Here is a 19,039-nt window from a genome sequence, read left to right as displayed (position 1 = left end):
ACGGCACGAATAACAATAGTAATGACAATGAATACATAATAAAAGTAGCACCCTTGAGGTGCTACCCCCCCCCCCCGGGGGGGGCACCCTCCCCACTACCGGGGCCGCCAATTGACCTTAATGTGAGAAAAGCTATGAAAATAAATCACTTCCAGATTTCTTGTAGCTGTGCCTTAAATATGGCTGAAAACAAAACATTTAGCTTGTATACAAAAGAGAATAAAGAATTTTCATTTTGAGATCCAATCCATTTGCATTGTGGGCGTTATGAATAGGCCTACCCAAAATAAAAGTGCTCCGCCCCCCCCCCCTTCCCGGGCCTGCTAATAAAGTGGGTTTCCTTTTTCTTGCGAATGTTGTAATCTTGTTTATCCGTTGATTTCTGTTTTTAAAAAAGGGTAACTGTTCAGATTGTCATGGATGTTACGGTATTAAAATACTTAAGCAACGTGAAAATGTATCTACAACCCATAGCATGACCATCCCAAAGGATCATATGGGACATTACCCGTCTAAATGGCTAGCATTAGCAAGGGATATTCGGTCAGGGGGGGGGTATAATTATAACGATCGCAAAGTTTTTCAAGAAATCAGCTCAGAGACAATTTGATGTGAATCTCATAGAAATCATGTTCAGATTACGTAATACTTCTTTGTGACATTCGCACATTTCATTTGATGATGGACGAACCTATTGGAATTGCCTGATGTTGATTTTCTCCAAAGTCTTTGTGGTCCTTTTTTTTTAGGTTACTGTTTTTAAAACAATGTAAGAATGATGATGATCATGATGGCTTCTTGTAGAAGTGCCAGTGTCCACTTTTGTTATGCGTTCATGTCAATGTCTCACAATTTCAACGTCCCTATCAGTATTCAAAATTACGATTATTTTCGATTAGTACCTCTGGAGCGATCTAGTGGATCGGTCTAGTCTAGATCGGTCCAAGAAGTGAGTGAGAATGGGGTCTATGTTAGCATTATTGTCTTCGAGAATGGTTTCCTACTGTAGGATTAAGAGGAGGAAATCAATAGTAATCGAATTCTGTTCTATCGTCTTTATATCCTTTCCACTGATCTCGTAGATCGCGAGATTGTTGAGATAAAGAATTTTTTTGAAATGCAATTGACGGTTTCAAGAAGATAGTACTATCAGTGCTAGAATTTTATTCGCCAAGCTTCCAACACACAACAATGTACAAGAATAACAGATCGAAATTAAGTGAGCTTGAACAGGATAACCCACGAAAGCTCAAGAGCTTATTTCCAGTGTCTGCAAGATATGAACAGATAAGCAAATAGAGCGGATGGATCGAATTTTTGGTTCAAGGAAGTAGGTTGAATCTATTGTTTCTTAATTCATGGACAAGCAATGTATGATTTTGTTATGATCCGCCCCACCATAAACGTTTCAGTCAAATGCCGGTGGGTTGGCAAATCTGTGGCCATATTTCAATGCCGCCAGAATGTGAGATCCATGATTTCCTCACATTTCTTAAGACCCTCGTTGTGCTGTAGACGAAGAGTTAAGCAACTTTCTGTATGGGTGTAACAAGAATGATGAATCGACGCAGAATTTTAGAACTATTGCAGATCACCCAAGCCTATGACAAACGGTTGGTAATGAAACTTTTTGGTAGGATAAGAGTTAACCGGTGTAAAGTGTACCACGTTTCTTTTCTATGGAAAGATTACCGACATTAATTTTAAGCGATACCAGCTTTGATGTGTGCACGGTACTTGTTTTCATTTGCATAGTTACAGGGACACCTCCCACCCCCTACACACACACCCATACAAACACCCACTCACCCACACCCCTCCCCCCACACACACACGTACACACGCAGAAAAGCCGAACATAAATGTGAACAAAATGGGAAAGATAAAGAGAGATCAGGGAGTTGTGAGTTTAAACTCACAACTCCCGGAGAGACTCAATTCTATTTACAACGGCATCATTAGTTCAATCAAAGAGATACTGCAACTTTGTTCAATAATATCTCACCTTTGTAAACTATTAAAGCTATATAAACGGTCTTTTGAAAGAAAAATATTTCATGTTTTTATTATCAGTATTATCAGTATTATCATTATTATTATTATTATTATCATTATTATTGTTATTACTCCTACTACTACTGCTATATTTATCATTATTTCATATCATCGGCATAACTTTGGGAGTCGTCTACGTTCCAAAAAATGAAACACGAATTCACTCTGCTTGTTACCTCTTGTTATCGATGGTACCTATACACATTAGGATCTCCGGTTCACCATTTCCGCGCGCTTTATAGAAAGGGCCGACTAGAAAGCGCGCCAAAATTAATTTAGGCATGGGGGTATTAAGTGAGATCCCTAACCCCCTAGGGATTGGGTCACGTTACCTACTAACAGGAAATCTGACAATAATCTAATTATGTAACTATAAACCGACGTGGCTACTGTAATGATGGTGTCATTTACTATACTTAGTCATCGTTTTATTTGATTTTTCTTGCTTAGTAATGCTTGCTACAATAGTACACAGAAAGGTGTTTGACTCGTAGGTTACTTGTGATTATTTTACCGTAGCCATTGTTATTATTATGGTCATTATGATTATAATTATCATTGTCATTATTTTTATCATTAACTCTTTTATTATGATTATTATCATTCCTATCCTAATATCATAATTAGTAGTAGTAGTAGTAGTAGTAGTAGTAGTAGAAGTAGTAGAGGTAGAGGTAGTAGCAGAACTGATATTATTATGCATATCGTAATCAATATTATATATATATATATATATTATTATTATTGGACGATTTGTTTAAAGGCAATGTCCGTCCATAAATATGAAAGCTCCAAATTAAAAAGAAATGTATCTTCGCGCAATGATCATCACCTAATGGATTATCATTGACTAATATTCAAGCATTCTTTTCCATGCTGTTTGTAAAATAAAGACACTGCATGATACAGTCATTTGAACCAATGTAAGTTGTCAGTGTTAATGAAAACGTAATTATGCAATTTATATTTCATGATTGTTATTTTGAATAATAGGGTAATTATCTGACGTAATAATCGATATTCTGAATTTGTTGGTTGTCGAATACTTTTCTTATACACTTTTACTTGTAAGCATCGTTAAAAAAATCCCAATGCGTAAACGAAAGGATGAAAGCAGAATAATGTTTCTATTAATATCATGCTAATAATATCATACCGTGAGACTTGGCTAGCACCGGAGATTACGTTTATACTGCAAGGACGCCATCGCTGCCAGCATAATCACCACAACATGGTTGAAAAATATCACAGGTTTCTACTTAACATTCAACGGGGGTGGGGGTGGGGGGTGGGGGGTGCGGCGTCATACTTTAGTTTACATTTTCAAATTCTCCTTTTCCTCTTCGGTCTGCTATTATGATTTTCTTTTCATTTCCTTCATCATCTCCTGCTCTTTGACTCTTCTTTTTCTTTCTTTTTTCATCCAATATTCCCTTTACCCCTCCCCTGCTGTCCTGCAATGCACAATCTTCACTTCTCTCATCCGCCATCATCTCTGCCCCCCCCCCCCCCCCCGCCTCCATGTCCCACTCTACTTCGCATCTCACTCCTTCTCGCCCCTCGACTCTCCCCATTCATCTTTAAACCAGCAATAACGGCATCAGTCTATCAACTCGATATTCACAATTATCATGTGATTAAACAAATTATTGGTATATTTACTTATTTGGTGCTTTTTTACAGACAAATGCCTAATCACCGTTCATCTATACGATCTTGACCAAGTATTATTCCACATCTTGGCTTTAACAGTCGCACAGTTTTACAACTCTACTTTTCTATGCAGTTCTCCCCATTCCTTTACTAGTCCCATGGGCAATTCAACGTTGTTGTTTTGTTTTTGTTTTCTTTAAAATAATTTGTGTGTCCATGTAGATGCAGGACATCGGTAATTGTTTTTAAAAAGTTAGATCTTGATGGAAGGTGGATGAGGCATGTTTTGAAATGCATCAACCTCTTTGTATATTTGATATTTAACAGCACTGGGGAGGAATGTGTATTTCTATGGGTAAGGGGGAGGGGCGCGCATAATTCGAAAAACTGTCAAAGTTAAAGAATACCAATATTAATTATTTAACTTTACCAATAGTCATTTTCAAGAGACACGCACAATCGAAAATCATATTGCACTTTATTTATTGCACATTTAGTTCTTTTCATTCACATTAAAAATAACATAAAATACTTACGTTAAACAAATTAAATAATGTCTTATCTATCAGAAATGTACTAGATCATGACAATTGCCTTCTGTAAGCAACCCATCATCATGGATATAAAAAAAGACAAGGCAGTATGGAAGCAAGTCTTCAATTAACCATTATACACAGCTTCGTAATGCCTTACACTATACTTTCCCGTAAGAAATTCAGTTCAGGAAAATTCCTGTTACAAACTTTTCTGTAAAAGTTAATACTTTTACCTTCTGTGTTAATGCCACTCATATCTATACTCTTTCGTTGCTTGCATCGCTATTACAGTTCTTGCAAGTATTACTTACAGCTATTACTTACAATAATTACTTACAGAAATTACCTTACTGCATTTACTGCTCGTTCCTAATTCAAGAAAACAATATTTACAATTATAATTTAAAAAATATATAGTCCAAAATTATAGGAATACTAGTGACAAAGGTTTGAAAAATTGGTTGGTACAAATAAATAAGAAAAATATTGACTATGAAAAAAAGCACTTGAATTTATAACGAAACGTATATCGACAATTATAACATCAGTGGTAATTACATTTATAATAATAGTGATAATAATAAGAGTAATAGCAATAATGATAATAATAATTATAAAAGCAAGAACAAGAACAAGATGAAAAAGAAGAAGAAGAAGAAGAAGAAGATGAAGAAGAAGAAGAAGAAGAACAAGAAGAAGAAGAAGAAGAAGTAGAAAAAATGTAATCAAACTAGTAAAAAATTAAGATAATATTATCAATAAGCAGTATGATAAAGCAAGAATGATACCAATATTTACTAGGATACACTTGTTTCCGATCCCTAGTTCCTTTATTTTCCTCAATTACTTTACCCTTCATTCTTTTTTTTTATCGAAAATTGTTTACTTCTATATCCGTTACACAATATAATTTCTTAATAAATATTACTTTTATTAAACTACCCTTTTAGTAATAGTTCATTTGAGTCTAATTCACAGGCGAATAACATACCTACTCAACTTATATGTATTGTTATTTTAAGTCATAGCACAAGCCTGCAACAAGCTTTCGCAAGAAATGCGATAGACCTTCTTCATTCTACAGAATATCTCCTTTACATTTGTAAAACCACCAATAAAACCACAGTTGCACTGTATGTTTTCACGTTAGCATATAACGTGTTCCGAGTTTTTAAGCGGATTTTTCATAAAGAATGTTTAATTTCAATTTCTGGCATATATATTTTTGAAAAATATTTTTCTAATAAAGCTTGATACAATAACGAACAGTAACTGAAATAAGCTTCCGAAATCAATTACTTTCATTTAAAGACATACTGTCGGCAGTTTCCATGTGCAGTAATTGTGTGTCGAATTCCCCATGATAATCCATGCTATTAAATGTTTCTTTCATTTTTGTATGTGTCTGTTATTACATTTAAAGCAAGTTTTATGAAACAAAGCAAGGGAAACAAAATAATAACATATAAAAACTGCTCCACTCTAGAGCATGTATTGATACTGGCAGATAAACGACATCTCGGTCTTGTAGAATGACGTCACCCAGGTCATATCCACCATGTTGTCGAATGTGTGGACGCCTTGTATGTGGGCGTTGAGCTGGGGCTGGTCGATCTTCCACTTGTTCCACTGGGTGGGGAGCAGCGGGGTTCCGTCGGCCCAGAAGTAGCTGCAAAAGAGCAGGGGTGATGATAATGATATTAATATTAGTAATAATGTATTGTTTATCCAGGGTAGACTCATCAGTATTGATACCGTTCTCTCTGAGGGCCATGTGCGTCCCCCCTTACGAAAAAAGTTTACTCCACAAAATATGGTGTAATCGAAAAGCAAACGATGGTGATGGGGGGGGGGGTATGATATGATATTACGCAATTTCTTTACCATTTGTGACACATTGTGGGCCGTGATGTAGCTATAAAAGAGGGGTGTATTAAAATGTTTGTTTAAAGAAAAATGAAAGGAAGAAAGACGGGGAAAGGAAAATTAAAAGACGACCCCTTCCTAAACTCTCTTCCGTAACAGGAGGCCTTCTAATTTAGTATTTAGTTTCATCCATCGAGTAAGGAGGATGCCCCCCCCCCCATCATATTGTCACTGTCTTCAGGAGCGTTCGCTACACCACTGACTGTTAATAATGAGATATAAACACAGAGCTAGGTGCCCGCTACAAATGGCAACGCAACATTAGCTTGAAATTCAAAATCCAGTGTTTAGCTTTGGTAAGCCTCATAATTCGTCAGATACCTACATTTTACTTTTAAATAAATAACAGAGTAACAAAAAAGCTCAGCTGCTGCTTCACAATTCATTTATCCCCCCCCCCCTTTTTTTTTTTTTTTTAATTTTCCTTGTTTTTCTTCTCCTAAATCCATAAGAGTAACCATATTGGTTATGAATAATTATCATGATAAGGGTAATTTTTGTCAAAGACTTCAGTGTATGTCCTATATCAACGTCGCCTTTTATCCGTCGTTTGCGTCTTACAGGAAGTTGTTGTAAACTTCCCTTCCCCTATTGCTTACTTATTGTTGGTTTTCTCCGAAAGTCCCAGCCATACTTTGTTTAGTCCTCCCCCTGTGTAACGCAGCCAATTGTGCTGGAAATTGTTGTGCTGTTGGTCTTTCGACGTCATGAGATAGCCTCTAGGCGTGGTACCGTTGAGGGCAGAATATTTATTGCATTCTCGTTGCGCCTGGAGCCAGTTCATTCTTTGGTTGAAGAATCTGGGGACGAGGTTGGGAAAAGATAGGACAAGATGCAATGGTAATTTAAATATACATATGATATATCACAAATAAAACATCTGTGCAGATATTTCATTATATACAAGGGTCATAGTATTCAGGCTTGTCCGCAGCCCCACACACAATGCCTGCACCTTCTCAGAGATGCCACTTCCCTTTAGCCCAAACCCAATTCCTTTTTGGACAAAGTATCAGTGGCGTACCTGGGGTACTCCGTCAGGGGGGGCAAGCGACCGAAACAAACAAAAAAGGCGATGCTAATTTTCACTTCTGGCGAGCGAGCGAGCAAAAAAAAATCTTTAAGTAACGTTTGGTATATAAACTGGTATTGTTGCAAGTTGGGGTGGGAACATACTTGTTAGCGACGTTAATTTCATTTTTTTTGCAAACGAGCGTAGCGAGCAAGAAAAAAAATCACTCCTTTTTTAATAATTGCCACTTAAACTTGGTTCAATTGTCCCATGCAGGGTGCGGGAACAATATTGTGTTTAGGGTGATATCATACCCATTTTAGCTAGCGAGCCTAAATACATCTTTCTCTCAATGAATTGCACGAGCTAGCGAGCGTAGCGAGCGAGCGAAAAAAATCACTTCTCGTTTATAGGGAAAATATGGTACATAAAACTTAGGTTCATTGTTCCATGTCAGGGACGTGATTATTAAAAGCGGTGTTATTTCTATTTTGGCGAGCGAGCGTAGCGAGCGAGCAAAAAAATCACTTCTCTTTTGTAGGGAAATTATGGTACATAAACTTGGGTTCATTGTTCCATGTCAGGGACGTGATTATTAAAATCGGTGTTATTTCTATTTTGGCGAGCGAGCAAAAAAATCACTTCTCTTTTATAGGGAAAATATGGTACATAAACTTTGGTTCATTGTTCCATGTCACGGACGTGATTATTAAAAGCGGTGTTATTTCTGTTTTGGCGAGCGAGCGTAGCGAGCGAGCAAAATTTTTGTAATGATAATAATTGGTTCATAAATTTCAGATTTTTTTTGTTGCAGGGCAGGGCTTACACAATCATGTCTAAGGTGATGTTAATTCCGTTTTGGCGAGCACGAGCACACCAAAACTTCTTTGAATAACGTTTGGTACATAATTATTAACTGGTTGTTGCAGGTTGGGGCGGGCACGTTAGCGGTGTCAATTCCATTTTGGCGAGCGAGCATAGCGAGCAAGCAAAAAAAAATTCTCTTTTAATAGAAATGAATAAATAAACTAGCTTTTATTGGTGCAGGTCAGAATGGACGCAATCGTGTTTAACGCTATTCAATTCCTTTTTGGCGAGAGGGCGTAAAAACTCTTCCATTTTTAATGATATTGTTGCAGGTCAAGGGTGGGCACAATTGTTTCCAAAGCAATATCTATTCATTTTATTCGCGAGCAAGTGTATCGAGCGAGAAAAATGAATTACTCTCTTTTAGTAACATTTGGTACATACACTGTGTGTTATTGTTGCCATGGTTGCAGGTGGGGCCCGTCGGGGCAGGCACAATTGTATTCTAGGCAATGCTAATCCTTTTCTTTTTTCAGGGGGACGAGCAAGTGAAAACATTTAATACAAAATAGGCTAGCAAGCAGTTCGCGCCAGCGAAGAGTTTCGAATTTGTTATATCACTTATAATTTCCTATTTTCATTTGTCTAAATTTTTCAGGGCCGTATGCGGAATATTTTTCTGGTGGGGGAGGGGGAAAGATGCGTTAAAAGTTTTCGAAGAATCTCAAAAGCAAAAGGAGTGAAGGGAGTTCGAGCGACCGAACTGGTCATGAGGGTACTTTTGCATTTTCAAAAGTAGAATTGAAGGATTTGGTATAGGCCTACACTACATTTTCAGGAAAAAAACTGTACGTTTTCAAAATATCTGGGGTCAACTGCCCCCCCCCCCCCCTGGTGCGTACGGCCATGGTCTTTTTTTTTTTTAATTTCCCCATTTTTTTCCTTTCCTTTTCTTTTCCCTTTTTCTTCCTTTTCTCTTCTTCTTCCTTTTTTCTTTCCTTTTCCTTTTTTTCCTTTTTTCTCTTTCTTTCCTTTTTTTCTTCCCTTTTCTTTTTTTCTTTTTCTTTCCTTTCCTTTTTTTTCTTTTCTTTCCCCTTTTTCTTTTTTTCCCCTGGAGCCCGTCAGGGGGGGGCACTCTGCCCCCCCTGCCCCCCCCCCATAGGTACGCCAGTGCAAAGTATACTCGGGTTGTAAACTTATACAACTCAAACATGACCCACCTCTTTGGACTGACCATGACCTTGAGGAGCACTATACTGAACTCTCGTGGTACACCTACAACTCAAAATGTTTCGTCTCTTTAAACTGATCATGAATTTAAATTGGCAATACCACTGAACTCGTGTTGTGAGCTTACAATTCAAGCATGGTCCGTCTCTTTAAACTGATCATGATCTCAAATTGGCAAGACTATTGAACTCGTGTTGTAAACTTAGAAAACCCCAACATGACCCATCACTTTGAAACTGATCATGATCTCAAATTGGCAACACTACTGAATTCGAGTTTTAAACTTACAACTCAAACATGACCCATCTCTTTGAAACTGATCACGATCTCACATTGGCAACACTATTGAACTCATTTTGTAAACTTTTAACTCAAACATGACCGATCATTTTGTACTGATCATGACCTCAAATTGGCAACACAACTGAACTCGGGTTGTGTTTACTGACCTGCATGTACCCGTTCATTACACTACACTCGGTGTCCTACTTTTCAGTCAGAGGTAAATTAGTTTGCATCCTGCATTCTTGAACTTTGACGAGTTTAAGAGCAGGGTCTACACTCAAGGAGGTCACCGATAACCATCAAGAAGTCACTAGATCCGATCAAATTCCGGTCTTTTTTAACAATACAAATTGTTACAAATTGTGAATGCTTCTACTTAGAACTTCTTGTTAAACATCCAACAGCAATACAGATTGTACCTCAAGAAGGCATTTATCAGTTATATCAGGCGCGTACGCAGGAAAGGGGGGGGGGGGGTTGGGGTTAAACCCCTCCCCCTTGAGTTTTTTATGTGTATGTTTTGTGTATTTTTTATGTGAAACCCCCCCCCCCTTCCTTTTTTTTTTTTATATATATAAAAAAAAAGGCCAATGGCTGACCTAAACAAGGTGACCTTACCCCCCCCCCCCCCCCCCCCAACGGAACATAATGTCAATTTTTCAAATTTCGAGACCAAACAACAACAAAAAGTGTCCTCTAACCCCGGGAGCAAATTTGGTCCCGATTTTAAAACCCCTCCCTTGAAAAAATCCTGCGTACGCCACTAAGTTGTATGACTTTTTGCAAAATCTTCTGCAGCAAAACGTATTCTGACAAAAGTCTTCGCAAATTGAAGTCCGTTTGAATATTTCCTTTCATGTCTTTTTTGTGTAAATCTTTATTATAGCTTCATTATGATGCCAATTTGTTTCGAAATTGTGTGAGGGTCTTGGATTTGTTATTTATGTGTAAAAACACGTTATGCATTTAGACGATTTTTTTTTTCTTCATCTGAATTCTAATTTCGTGTTTTTTTTCTTCAAATATCAACTGTTATCATGTTTAGTTTATTGAGAATATTCTTAATAGACCAGTCGGATTTTTTATGGATTATGACTGGTTTTTTAAGGAACCCGGCTAGATTTGTTTCATAAGACTTGATAGTGATACCAATAATAGGTTTCTTAAATTATGGGTTAAAATTTGCCAGCACGAGGTTGATTATGTATCCAACCAATTTTGGAGCATTTGCTTTACCCAACTTGAGTAATGCATTGCCAAAATAGGGTCAAATTAGAATTACTAATTAAAAATGGGCAAAATATTAACCAAGTTGGGTTAAGCAAGTGCCCAAAGTCGGGTGAATATATGACTATTATTTTTACCCGGAATGTTTTATTATAAAGGTAGTAGCTGTTATAAGCTACTGAAATCGTTGCATTTTAGTAGCTGTGAGCAAATATAAAAAAGGAAAGTAGCAGAGGTTAATGAATCTTAGGAAACAAGGTCCTGATTGGAAAACCTGTTGCCAACAATAATTGACAATAACTGCTTCTGAAATCGCGGCATTTGATTGGCTGAGAACAAATTTGTCATAGAAATTTAGCATTTGTTATTGATAACAAGTTTCATGAAACAGGGCCCTGCTCGGGTCGGGTCACAAGTTTCGCCGAACTTCTGCGTCCTTGGCAGAGTCTCCAAGTCCAGGAAATCGGTAGTCTACTCGAGCGGAAACAAGATCAGCAGGTTGATCACCTAAAAAGAAAGATGTAAATGAATAATCTGTTTTTGCTGACGCGTTACTTACCTGAGTGATATACCGTATATAAATTATTCTTTTACCACGCCCCCACAATTTGTTTTTTTTTTTCTTTTCCTCTCTTTCACTCAATCTATCACTCTCTCTCTCTCTCTCTATCTCTCTGTCCCTCGATCTATTTCTATCTCAATTTCTGTATCTCCTTTGAAGTTTTTCATAGCACAAACCATCTAATTATTCTGATAATTCTAATTAGCCTTTTCTGTTCTTCTCTTTGCCTGAATTTATCTCCATTTTGCCGCAGAAATCTCTAATTTTTAATTCCGTAGATGTAATATTTCGAACGGATCCCGGAAGTGAAAACCGTGAATACAGGCATACTAAAGCTTTCCGTCTTGCACTTATCAGAGAAGATCGCAAAAAAGAGTCGAAAGCTTCAGCTGTATTCAATGCTTTACTTCGATTTTGTATTAGGGGCTTTTAGATTTGCACGTCGAGATAGTGGACTGATACGTGTGACGTCCTTTTAATGTACACAAGGACATCACACGTAGCAGTCTACAATGTCGACGTGCAAATCTAAAAGCCCCTATTATCAGTCATCTCTTAAGAAAAATATATTTAGACCTAATTTAATAAGCCACCAGTAGCCTGTTTATAATGTGGACTCGGTTTGGACTAATTCAATTATTTGTCCAATATCCACTTCATGCTGCCGGGTGGGTTCCCAGAAAAGGTCCGGTGGTTGTGACTGACTTCTAAAAGGTAAACGAATTTCGAAAGGACATCGTTTAACCAGGAGAAACCGTCAAAGTAAAAGTGAGTCGACATCTCGTGTAAATGTTGATACAGTGAAACCTGCTTTAGTGACCACCTGTAGAGAAAGACCACCTGTCTACAAAAATAATGGCACGAATTCACTAAGGCGGTTTGTCGACAAACCTAGTTGTGCGTCATATGACGCGCATAAACCTAGGTTTGTCGACAAACCTCCTTTGTGAATTCGGGCCCGAATGTTTGTTTCCCTTAAAAATAGTTTCTCATTGAAACATGCACTAAAGGAACCTGTAAATAAGGACCACCTGTCTACAAAGACCACTTTTCCCACCTTCAGTGGTCTTTATAGACATGGGACGTTCGCAAGCTTGTACTAATGCCGCTTTCGAGAAACAATACTCAGGTCATTTACCATCTATCTTGTCTATCGCTTGGACCCCGGATGCTAATCTATAATTACGAAGCCAATCGGAGTCGTTAAGTAATTTCCGTACTACCCGCTGCCTATGTTATGCATTAGTACAATGACCCCCCCCCCCCCCTCTACCTCATACTGGATACGTGTTCATGGAAGAGATGTTATAATTATTCATTTATTCACCGATGGTATAATTATTCTTTGATACACAAGTGAAAGTATTCGTCTCAAGAGGGCGAACAAATGGTATTCATAAAGCATCGATCCACGACTTTGGCAGTGATTATATTCTATGCTTATAATATACTTCGCCTTCATTTCCATGTTTAAAATATATGGGGTCATTTGTACCGGGTGCTAAATAGGAACTGGTCCTTCAGAGAGAGAAAACAAAACGTTAAGACCTTCATCAATTAATTTTCAATTAACCCAAATCGTTTATTTGGCAAACGAATTACATCAATCGTTGGTTTGGTTCGTGGATTGCTTTCAGGGATATTTTCCTATTTTAATTAACAATAGTAAGGTTTACCTTATTTTTAATCTTTAGGGAGATCCCTAGTCAGAAATGCCTAAAGTATCTGACACTTCAAGGGTGTTTTAGGGATAACTGTAAGTTATTTTATAGTTTCTGAATGAAGATAAAAATCTTCGATCTCCCATTTTGTTTTTAAAGTCGAATATCTCGTCACTCACTCATGCTTATGCAACCCAGGAAACCGCGAAATAATTTCCTTGATCTGTCATCTCAATAGCTTAATAAGCCATGAAATCAATGTTCAAACAGTTTACAGCAATTAAGGTTGGCTCAAACTGGACAGCATGTAGTATTGCGGTATGTTATGATATAAGAGATATAAATCCTTGATGGTGTATGAAATATGTACAAACTAGCTTGAAACTTTCGGCCTCCAATGCTACCGCACAAAAATTGGTAAATTAATAGTTTCCGCTCTATAATTTGTTATTTAAAAAGTGCCAGCCACAATCTATTTTATCATGGGCACATTACGTCATGGATGAGCTCAATTTGCTACGAATGTATCCACTATCTCAATGATCTTTATCTAAACATATGCCAAACAGTTACAAACAAGGTTATAAAATTACGTAACTATATCAACCGTAATTATGTATGCATCACAAATAGAATTTTCTAAGATGTCGTGCATTAATGATGTTTCACAAAACGGAGTGAAAGAGTTTACGGAGCAAAATGTCCTTATAATAATAATATATTTTATGCAGTTTCTCCCCTCCCCCTTCCCCCCTCCCCCCCCCCCCCCTCCCCCTCTCCCCCCCCCCCCCTCTCTCTCTCTCTCTCTCTCTCTCTCTTTCTCTCTCTCTCTTTCCATCTCTCCTTCGATCTTTTTTGTTCACTTGAATTTAAATAATATACTTCAATTATCCCTCTGCGCTTCAGAATAGTAACTTATTAGATATACATGCTCCGTTTATCACTGCCTGTTTACGCCGATACGGAGCCTGGATATGTACAAAAAACAGTAATTCCTCATTGTTTAAAAGTTCATTTCTGGTTTGGTTGTTAATGTATAACATGATTATCATGAACAGTTAGCGTCATTTCAGTTGAGCCGATAATCTCTGAACATTGGTAAGGTTAACGAATATAGATTGCCCTTTAATAACGACAGAGCCTTTAATCACATTAATCACAAGGATAAGTGTACGCCTATTCTCGACAGTACACAGAAGCGCAGCAAAAGGGTGTGGTCACAAAAGGGGGTCATGTGCACCCCTCTCCCGCTGTCCCTGCTCCTGATGGTTTAAAGTTTGAATAGTCATCTGTACATTTTACATTTCTTATCCAAATATTTATGTTTTACTTCTTATTTTGATTGCAATGCCAGTGCTCGTTCAAAGAAAACAGAACTTAGTTGGAAAAGTCTAAGAAATTTGCTTTTGATTGGCCGTGATTCAGTCGTTAAGCAACACCATGAAAGGTGGCAATTTTTTCATCAACGTGTAATAAAGAAATGATTATTATAATCTAAAAAATAGCTATCCATCGATCTGTAATGGATATGGAACATGATAGGAGTTCATCGGGGGAACTGCCGTCCCATGCTCCCTTTATAAAACCAAATTGATATTCCTTTAATTACTTATTTAGTTTGTTTATTATTTTGTATTATTATTATTATTATAATTTTGTTTGTTTTGTTTTGTGTTGTTTTGTTTTGTTTTGTTTTGTTTGTTGTTGTTGTGTTGTTGTTGTTGTTGTAGTAGTTGTTATTGTTGTGGGGTTTTTTTTGGGGGGGGGGATTTCCTTCCGAATCCGGAAAGCCTCATAGGTAGAAGCTACCCAGAACTAGATAAGTGTACTGTCGCATCTCTACATAGAAAAGCTCGGTATTCTTATTGATGATATAATGTTTCAAAGCATGACGGATGATACATTGATGTATAATAAGTGAGGTGTCTCAAATAACTATTCTTTGTAATTTGTGGTTGAATTTCAATAGGGAGATAGGAATATAATTGAAACATATACTGTATTAGTTACAATCTTTTATTATTCTTACGAATTCGTTTTTTAAAGAGATTCGTGTATTGGTATTTTGTCTAGTCCAATCTCGGGTATTTTGTACAATTTGATATTTGGATTAATATTTATAAAGTCTTCCAAAAGCAAATATATATTTTCTACATATAACGAACAACATTAGTCAAATCAGTTTAAAACATACGGTATACTTTCTGTCTAAATGCGAAAAACCCAGATAGTTTTGGAAACATTATGTGCAGCGTTTTGTAACGACAAGGAGAAGGTGCTATATCACTATTTGTCTTTAGATTGCATTTGTCTTGATATCAAATACCACCAGAAACTTTCAACGAAATAGAAAAACAATTGTTTTCTTGAACGATTTCACTTTACATTTCTTTATTACGAGCAATATTCTTTCAGTAATTATGAAAAAGGAGAGAAATTCGACTTCCAGAATAAAACATAATCTTTGCGGGAGCATGCTGCGTCGTCCAGAAAAAAAGTTACGAATCACATTTCTGCATGTATGGATTTTAAGATTTAGACACATGTTCAACATTTCCCCAGAAGTTTTGGAACTTGGACATTGTGTCTGATGGTGATAATGCATCCTCACGCGCAAAGAAAAGCCGTCACATTATGTCTTCAATAGCACGAGCCCTAATCGCAGCACGTACTACTTTTAGAGGCTGCGTTAAGCTCGGGAAGCGACAGATACATCTACGTCCTGGCATGTTTTCCTCCAGCAGAATAGATCACAGGACCTTAACATTCTGATCCTTTCTTATTTTATCTCTAAAGAATTGTAGGTTATAAATAAAAGTTGGCATCTAATTCTGATGATGACGCTGAAGCGGTTTGTACATGAGCACCTAGCAGAGAATTAAGTATTATCAAACGCATGACATAATGGGGCCCCCAGAAGTTCTTGGGAACAATTATCTAATTTCCTTTTATTATTGACGATGCAGCCTTCCATACAAGGTTGAATTATCGTCAAGGTGAAAAGACTCCTTTTCAATCCTTCTCTTATTTCCAAGTAGACGAAAAGTAACGCAAAGCATTCGCTCTCTAAACCATATATATTCCAAATGCCATTGAGAAAAAAGCTAAAATGGTGGACCAAATTTTGATACCCCGTTTGCCTGGTCCCATCTACATATATCTATTTGCGCTGCTCTCTATTTAAAGAACTTAATTTCCAGCCGTACTGAATCAATTTTTTATCAATTTGATGATACAAAGCCTCACAAAGCTAGTTATTATAGTTTAAACGTTCCGCATAGCCTCTCGATTGTTTTTTCTTCTTCACAATGTAATAGTACGATATGAAATCCTTGCCATTTTTAGATATAAATAATATCATATTTTGACATTTGCAACTCATGATCCCCAGTCCAAATGCCTACAGAAATGATCATTTTGGACACAAATAATTCTTTTAGCATGTTTGCACATCGATGGAATATAAGCACGCGACTTTCTTGCGTTAGATAAAAACTTTTCTTGCGCTAATTTTATGATGAAATCCTAACGCTGTAAATTTTAGCAGTCATGGCAGTGAAAATCTTTAACGAAAATAAATCACCTTAGAACTTCAGCAGGGTTGCAAGTAAAACTCGAATAATTTTAGGATTTCTACTTATAAAGCTCGAAATTTGCTAGAGGATCGTGGGGATACTGCTGGCTCCCCTTTGCAATTGTTGATAAAATCTTCATTCTGTAATTCTATTTAAAATCACCTCCAGCTTACGAATGGGAAAGCATCATAAACAGAAGGGTCTACATGGTATCTGTCAGGATTTTCGAAAATTAAATATGCCTGAGTCGATTGACTTTGATTACTAATTGCAGCTCTAGTTGTCTTTCTTTTTTATTCCTGTATATTATGATTGTTCTCCTGGAGACACTAAATGGATACAGTAACATAAACATAGAATCAAACCTGTCTTAGTGGTCATCTTTAATATCCCCTCAATGATGAAACGTGTGTTGCAGAACCTGTCTAGAAAGGCCCCCTGTCGACAGTAGAAAACTTTCCTGCTTTCATTGGGTGGCCTTTGTAGTCAGTTATCACTGTGTCTCAGTTTCCTTTCATTACTTAAAATCTTCCTTCTTTTTCTTTCTTTTCCCTTTTTTGTAAGTTTTAAAATGCAGTACCTAAAATGATTAACCTGAAGTTACACTTAGACTTAAAAAACTTTTTTTTTTTTTTTTTTTTTTTTTTTTTACAAAAGTTCTTTTTTTTTAATCGTATTGAATTAAAATGTACACATTTAATAAGGAACTCTTTGTAATAATCACAATAATTATACAACTGATAATTTTGTTTACCTATAAGGAAGCCCGTGCTCATACGTGATCTTTATATACTCGGTGCAAGCCAATTTTTTTTTTTTTTTTTTTACATAAATCGAAATTACTCCAGGTAGCCTAACATTTCAACAACAAAACATCATGAATAAACTATATTGTCACTATCATTTTATTAAAAAGAGGTAAGAAAACAAATATTATAACTTTAGTGAGACAGTGTAGATATGCACTTGAAACTAAAATACTGTTTGGCGCGTTTTATTGTTCATACTTACCTTTTTAATATTATATATTAACATAATGAGAAGACTTGAGAAATGAGATATGATAAAGGCAAGTTAGATAATTACTTGTTAAACATTTTGATTAATTTTGCTGAATATGTTATTTATAAGAACTACGTTAAACATTTGAAAACAAAAAGCAAAATGAATGGTACAACTTTTCAACTAATTTGAAGTATGAATTGATGTCACATTTAAATTCTAAAACGAAAGCAAATGTTTAAACAAAACAGCTAAAAGCTTTGATTGATATGCTACGATAATGTTTTAATTGTATATGTATATATGTTATTGTGAACGTTGTAGATATGTGAAATAAATTTCCCTGAAAGGGTTAAAAAGAAGGACAGAAATACTTACTTATAGCAGTATTTTCCGAAGTTAGTCCAGCCGGGTATGCATCCTTCCATAGGGTAGGTTCCCTGTCCGAAGCCCTGTCCATAGGCCTCCGCTAAAACAGCCACCAGGCAAGCCACACCCAACAGATGCTTCATCTTTGCTCTGGGTTTTAGTTCTAAAATGGGTCCAAAATCACCCTCAACAAGTGGGAAACTGAATCCTCCTTTCCTCCTTCCAAGTCTCTGTTGAACGCTGAAAAAAAATGAGAGTGTGACTCTCTTCTCTGTAATAAGATATCGTTCGGTTTCGACCGTGAGTTGGTGGTCGGGCACCAGTCTCTTCTTTGTTGTATATGCGTTGCAATGTTACTTGAGTATAACTAATGATAAATTGCTCTGAACAACTAATTATGTTCAAGTTCTATTTGAAGAGGGTTATTATGAAGGCAATAAAGAAACCTGGACTGATGTCAGGCTCTCTTCCTAGTCAATGTAGCTGTCGACAAGTCAATGAGCTTTCCTTTGCCAACTCCAAACAGCTTTTTCGCTGGTCATCCCCCGATTTCCAACCAAGAACGTCAACGAACATCGGACCCCTCCTTATTGCCGTGTGCAGAACGTTGCAGCGAAAAGTAAACCTCCTTGTGAGGCGATAGCTAAAACGCGCTCCCCCTTCTTCCTCGAGGTTTGCCTTAATCTAATGATGCTCCTTAAACCACAGTAGAATACGACACATTAATTAACTCATTTACAGGGTGTCCCAGCAAAGCTGATAACGCAGATGAATTCTCGATATCCAAATGTAGTAGTTCTTTATGAAGATTTTGTTTGATAAATAGGGTTTAAAAAGCGGACAGGAGAATTAAATGAGATACAACGTAATATTTTGGTTTACTGTCTGAGACGACAATCTTTGGTAGATGTTAACATCGTAATGTTTGATTCTGTTAGCAAAAATTCTCTATAAGCGTGTTGTAAACCCTTTTTTAAAAGTTACTATGGCATGGAGTGTTTTTATCAGAATAAAAAATGCATGTATAAACACGGGGAAAAGTTATACCGGAAGGATATTGCATGACCTATCTGTCATTCAGTATCCAAAACATGCTTTTGTTAGTTTGCTGGCAACAAACCCTTGTCGCAATTAATTAG

At 36.8% G+C, this 19,039-nt stretch overlaps 1 protein-coding gene across 1 annotated transcript; it reads right to left on the bottom strand.

Moving 5' to 3' along the window:
* Positions 1-5,051: 5,051 nt before the first annotated feature.
* LOC576354 (snaclec echicetin subunit beta) lies at positions 5,052-18,572 on the bottom strand. Its single transcript, XM_776670.5, has 3 exons — positions 17,910-18,572; positions 6,770-6,970; positions 5,052-5,913 (listed from the first exon to the last, which is right to left on the bottom strand). Exons 1-3 carry the CDS (start codon positions 18,041-18,043, stop codon positions 5,727-5,729), a joined length of 522 nt encoding a protein of 173 aa, XP_781763.2. The 5' UTR covers positions 18,044-18,572; the 3' UTR covers positions 5,052-5,726.
* Positions 18,573-19,039: the final 467 nt, after the last annotated feature.

This window comes from Strongylocentrotus purpuratus, unplaced genomic scaffold (genome assembly GCF_000002235.5).
Source record: "Strongylocentrotus purpuratus isolate Spur 01 unplaced genomic scaffold, Spur_5.0 spur5_scaffold_17, whole genome shotgun sequence".
NCBI lineage: Eukaryota > Metazoa > Echinodermata > Echinoidea > Camarodonta > Strongylocentrotidae > Strongylocentrotus > Strongylocentrotus purpuratus.
Note: the sequence above shows the minus strand (reverse complement) of the source record. Positions and strands in the feature narration are given on the sequence as shown.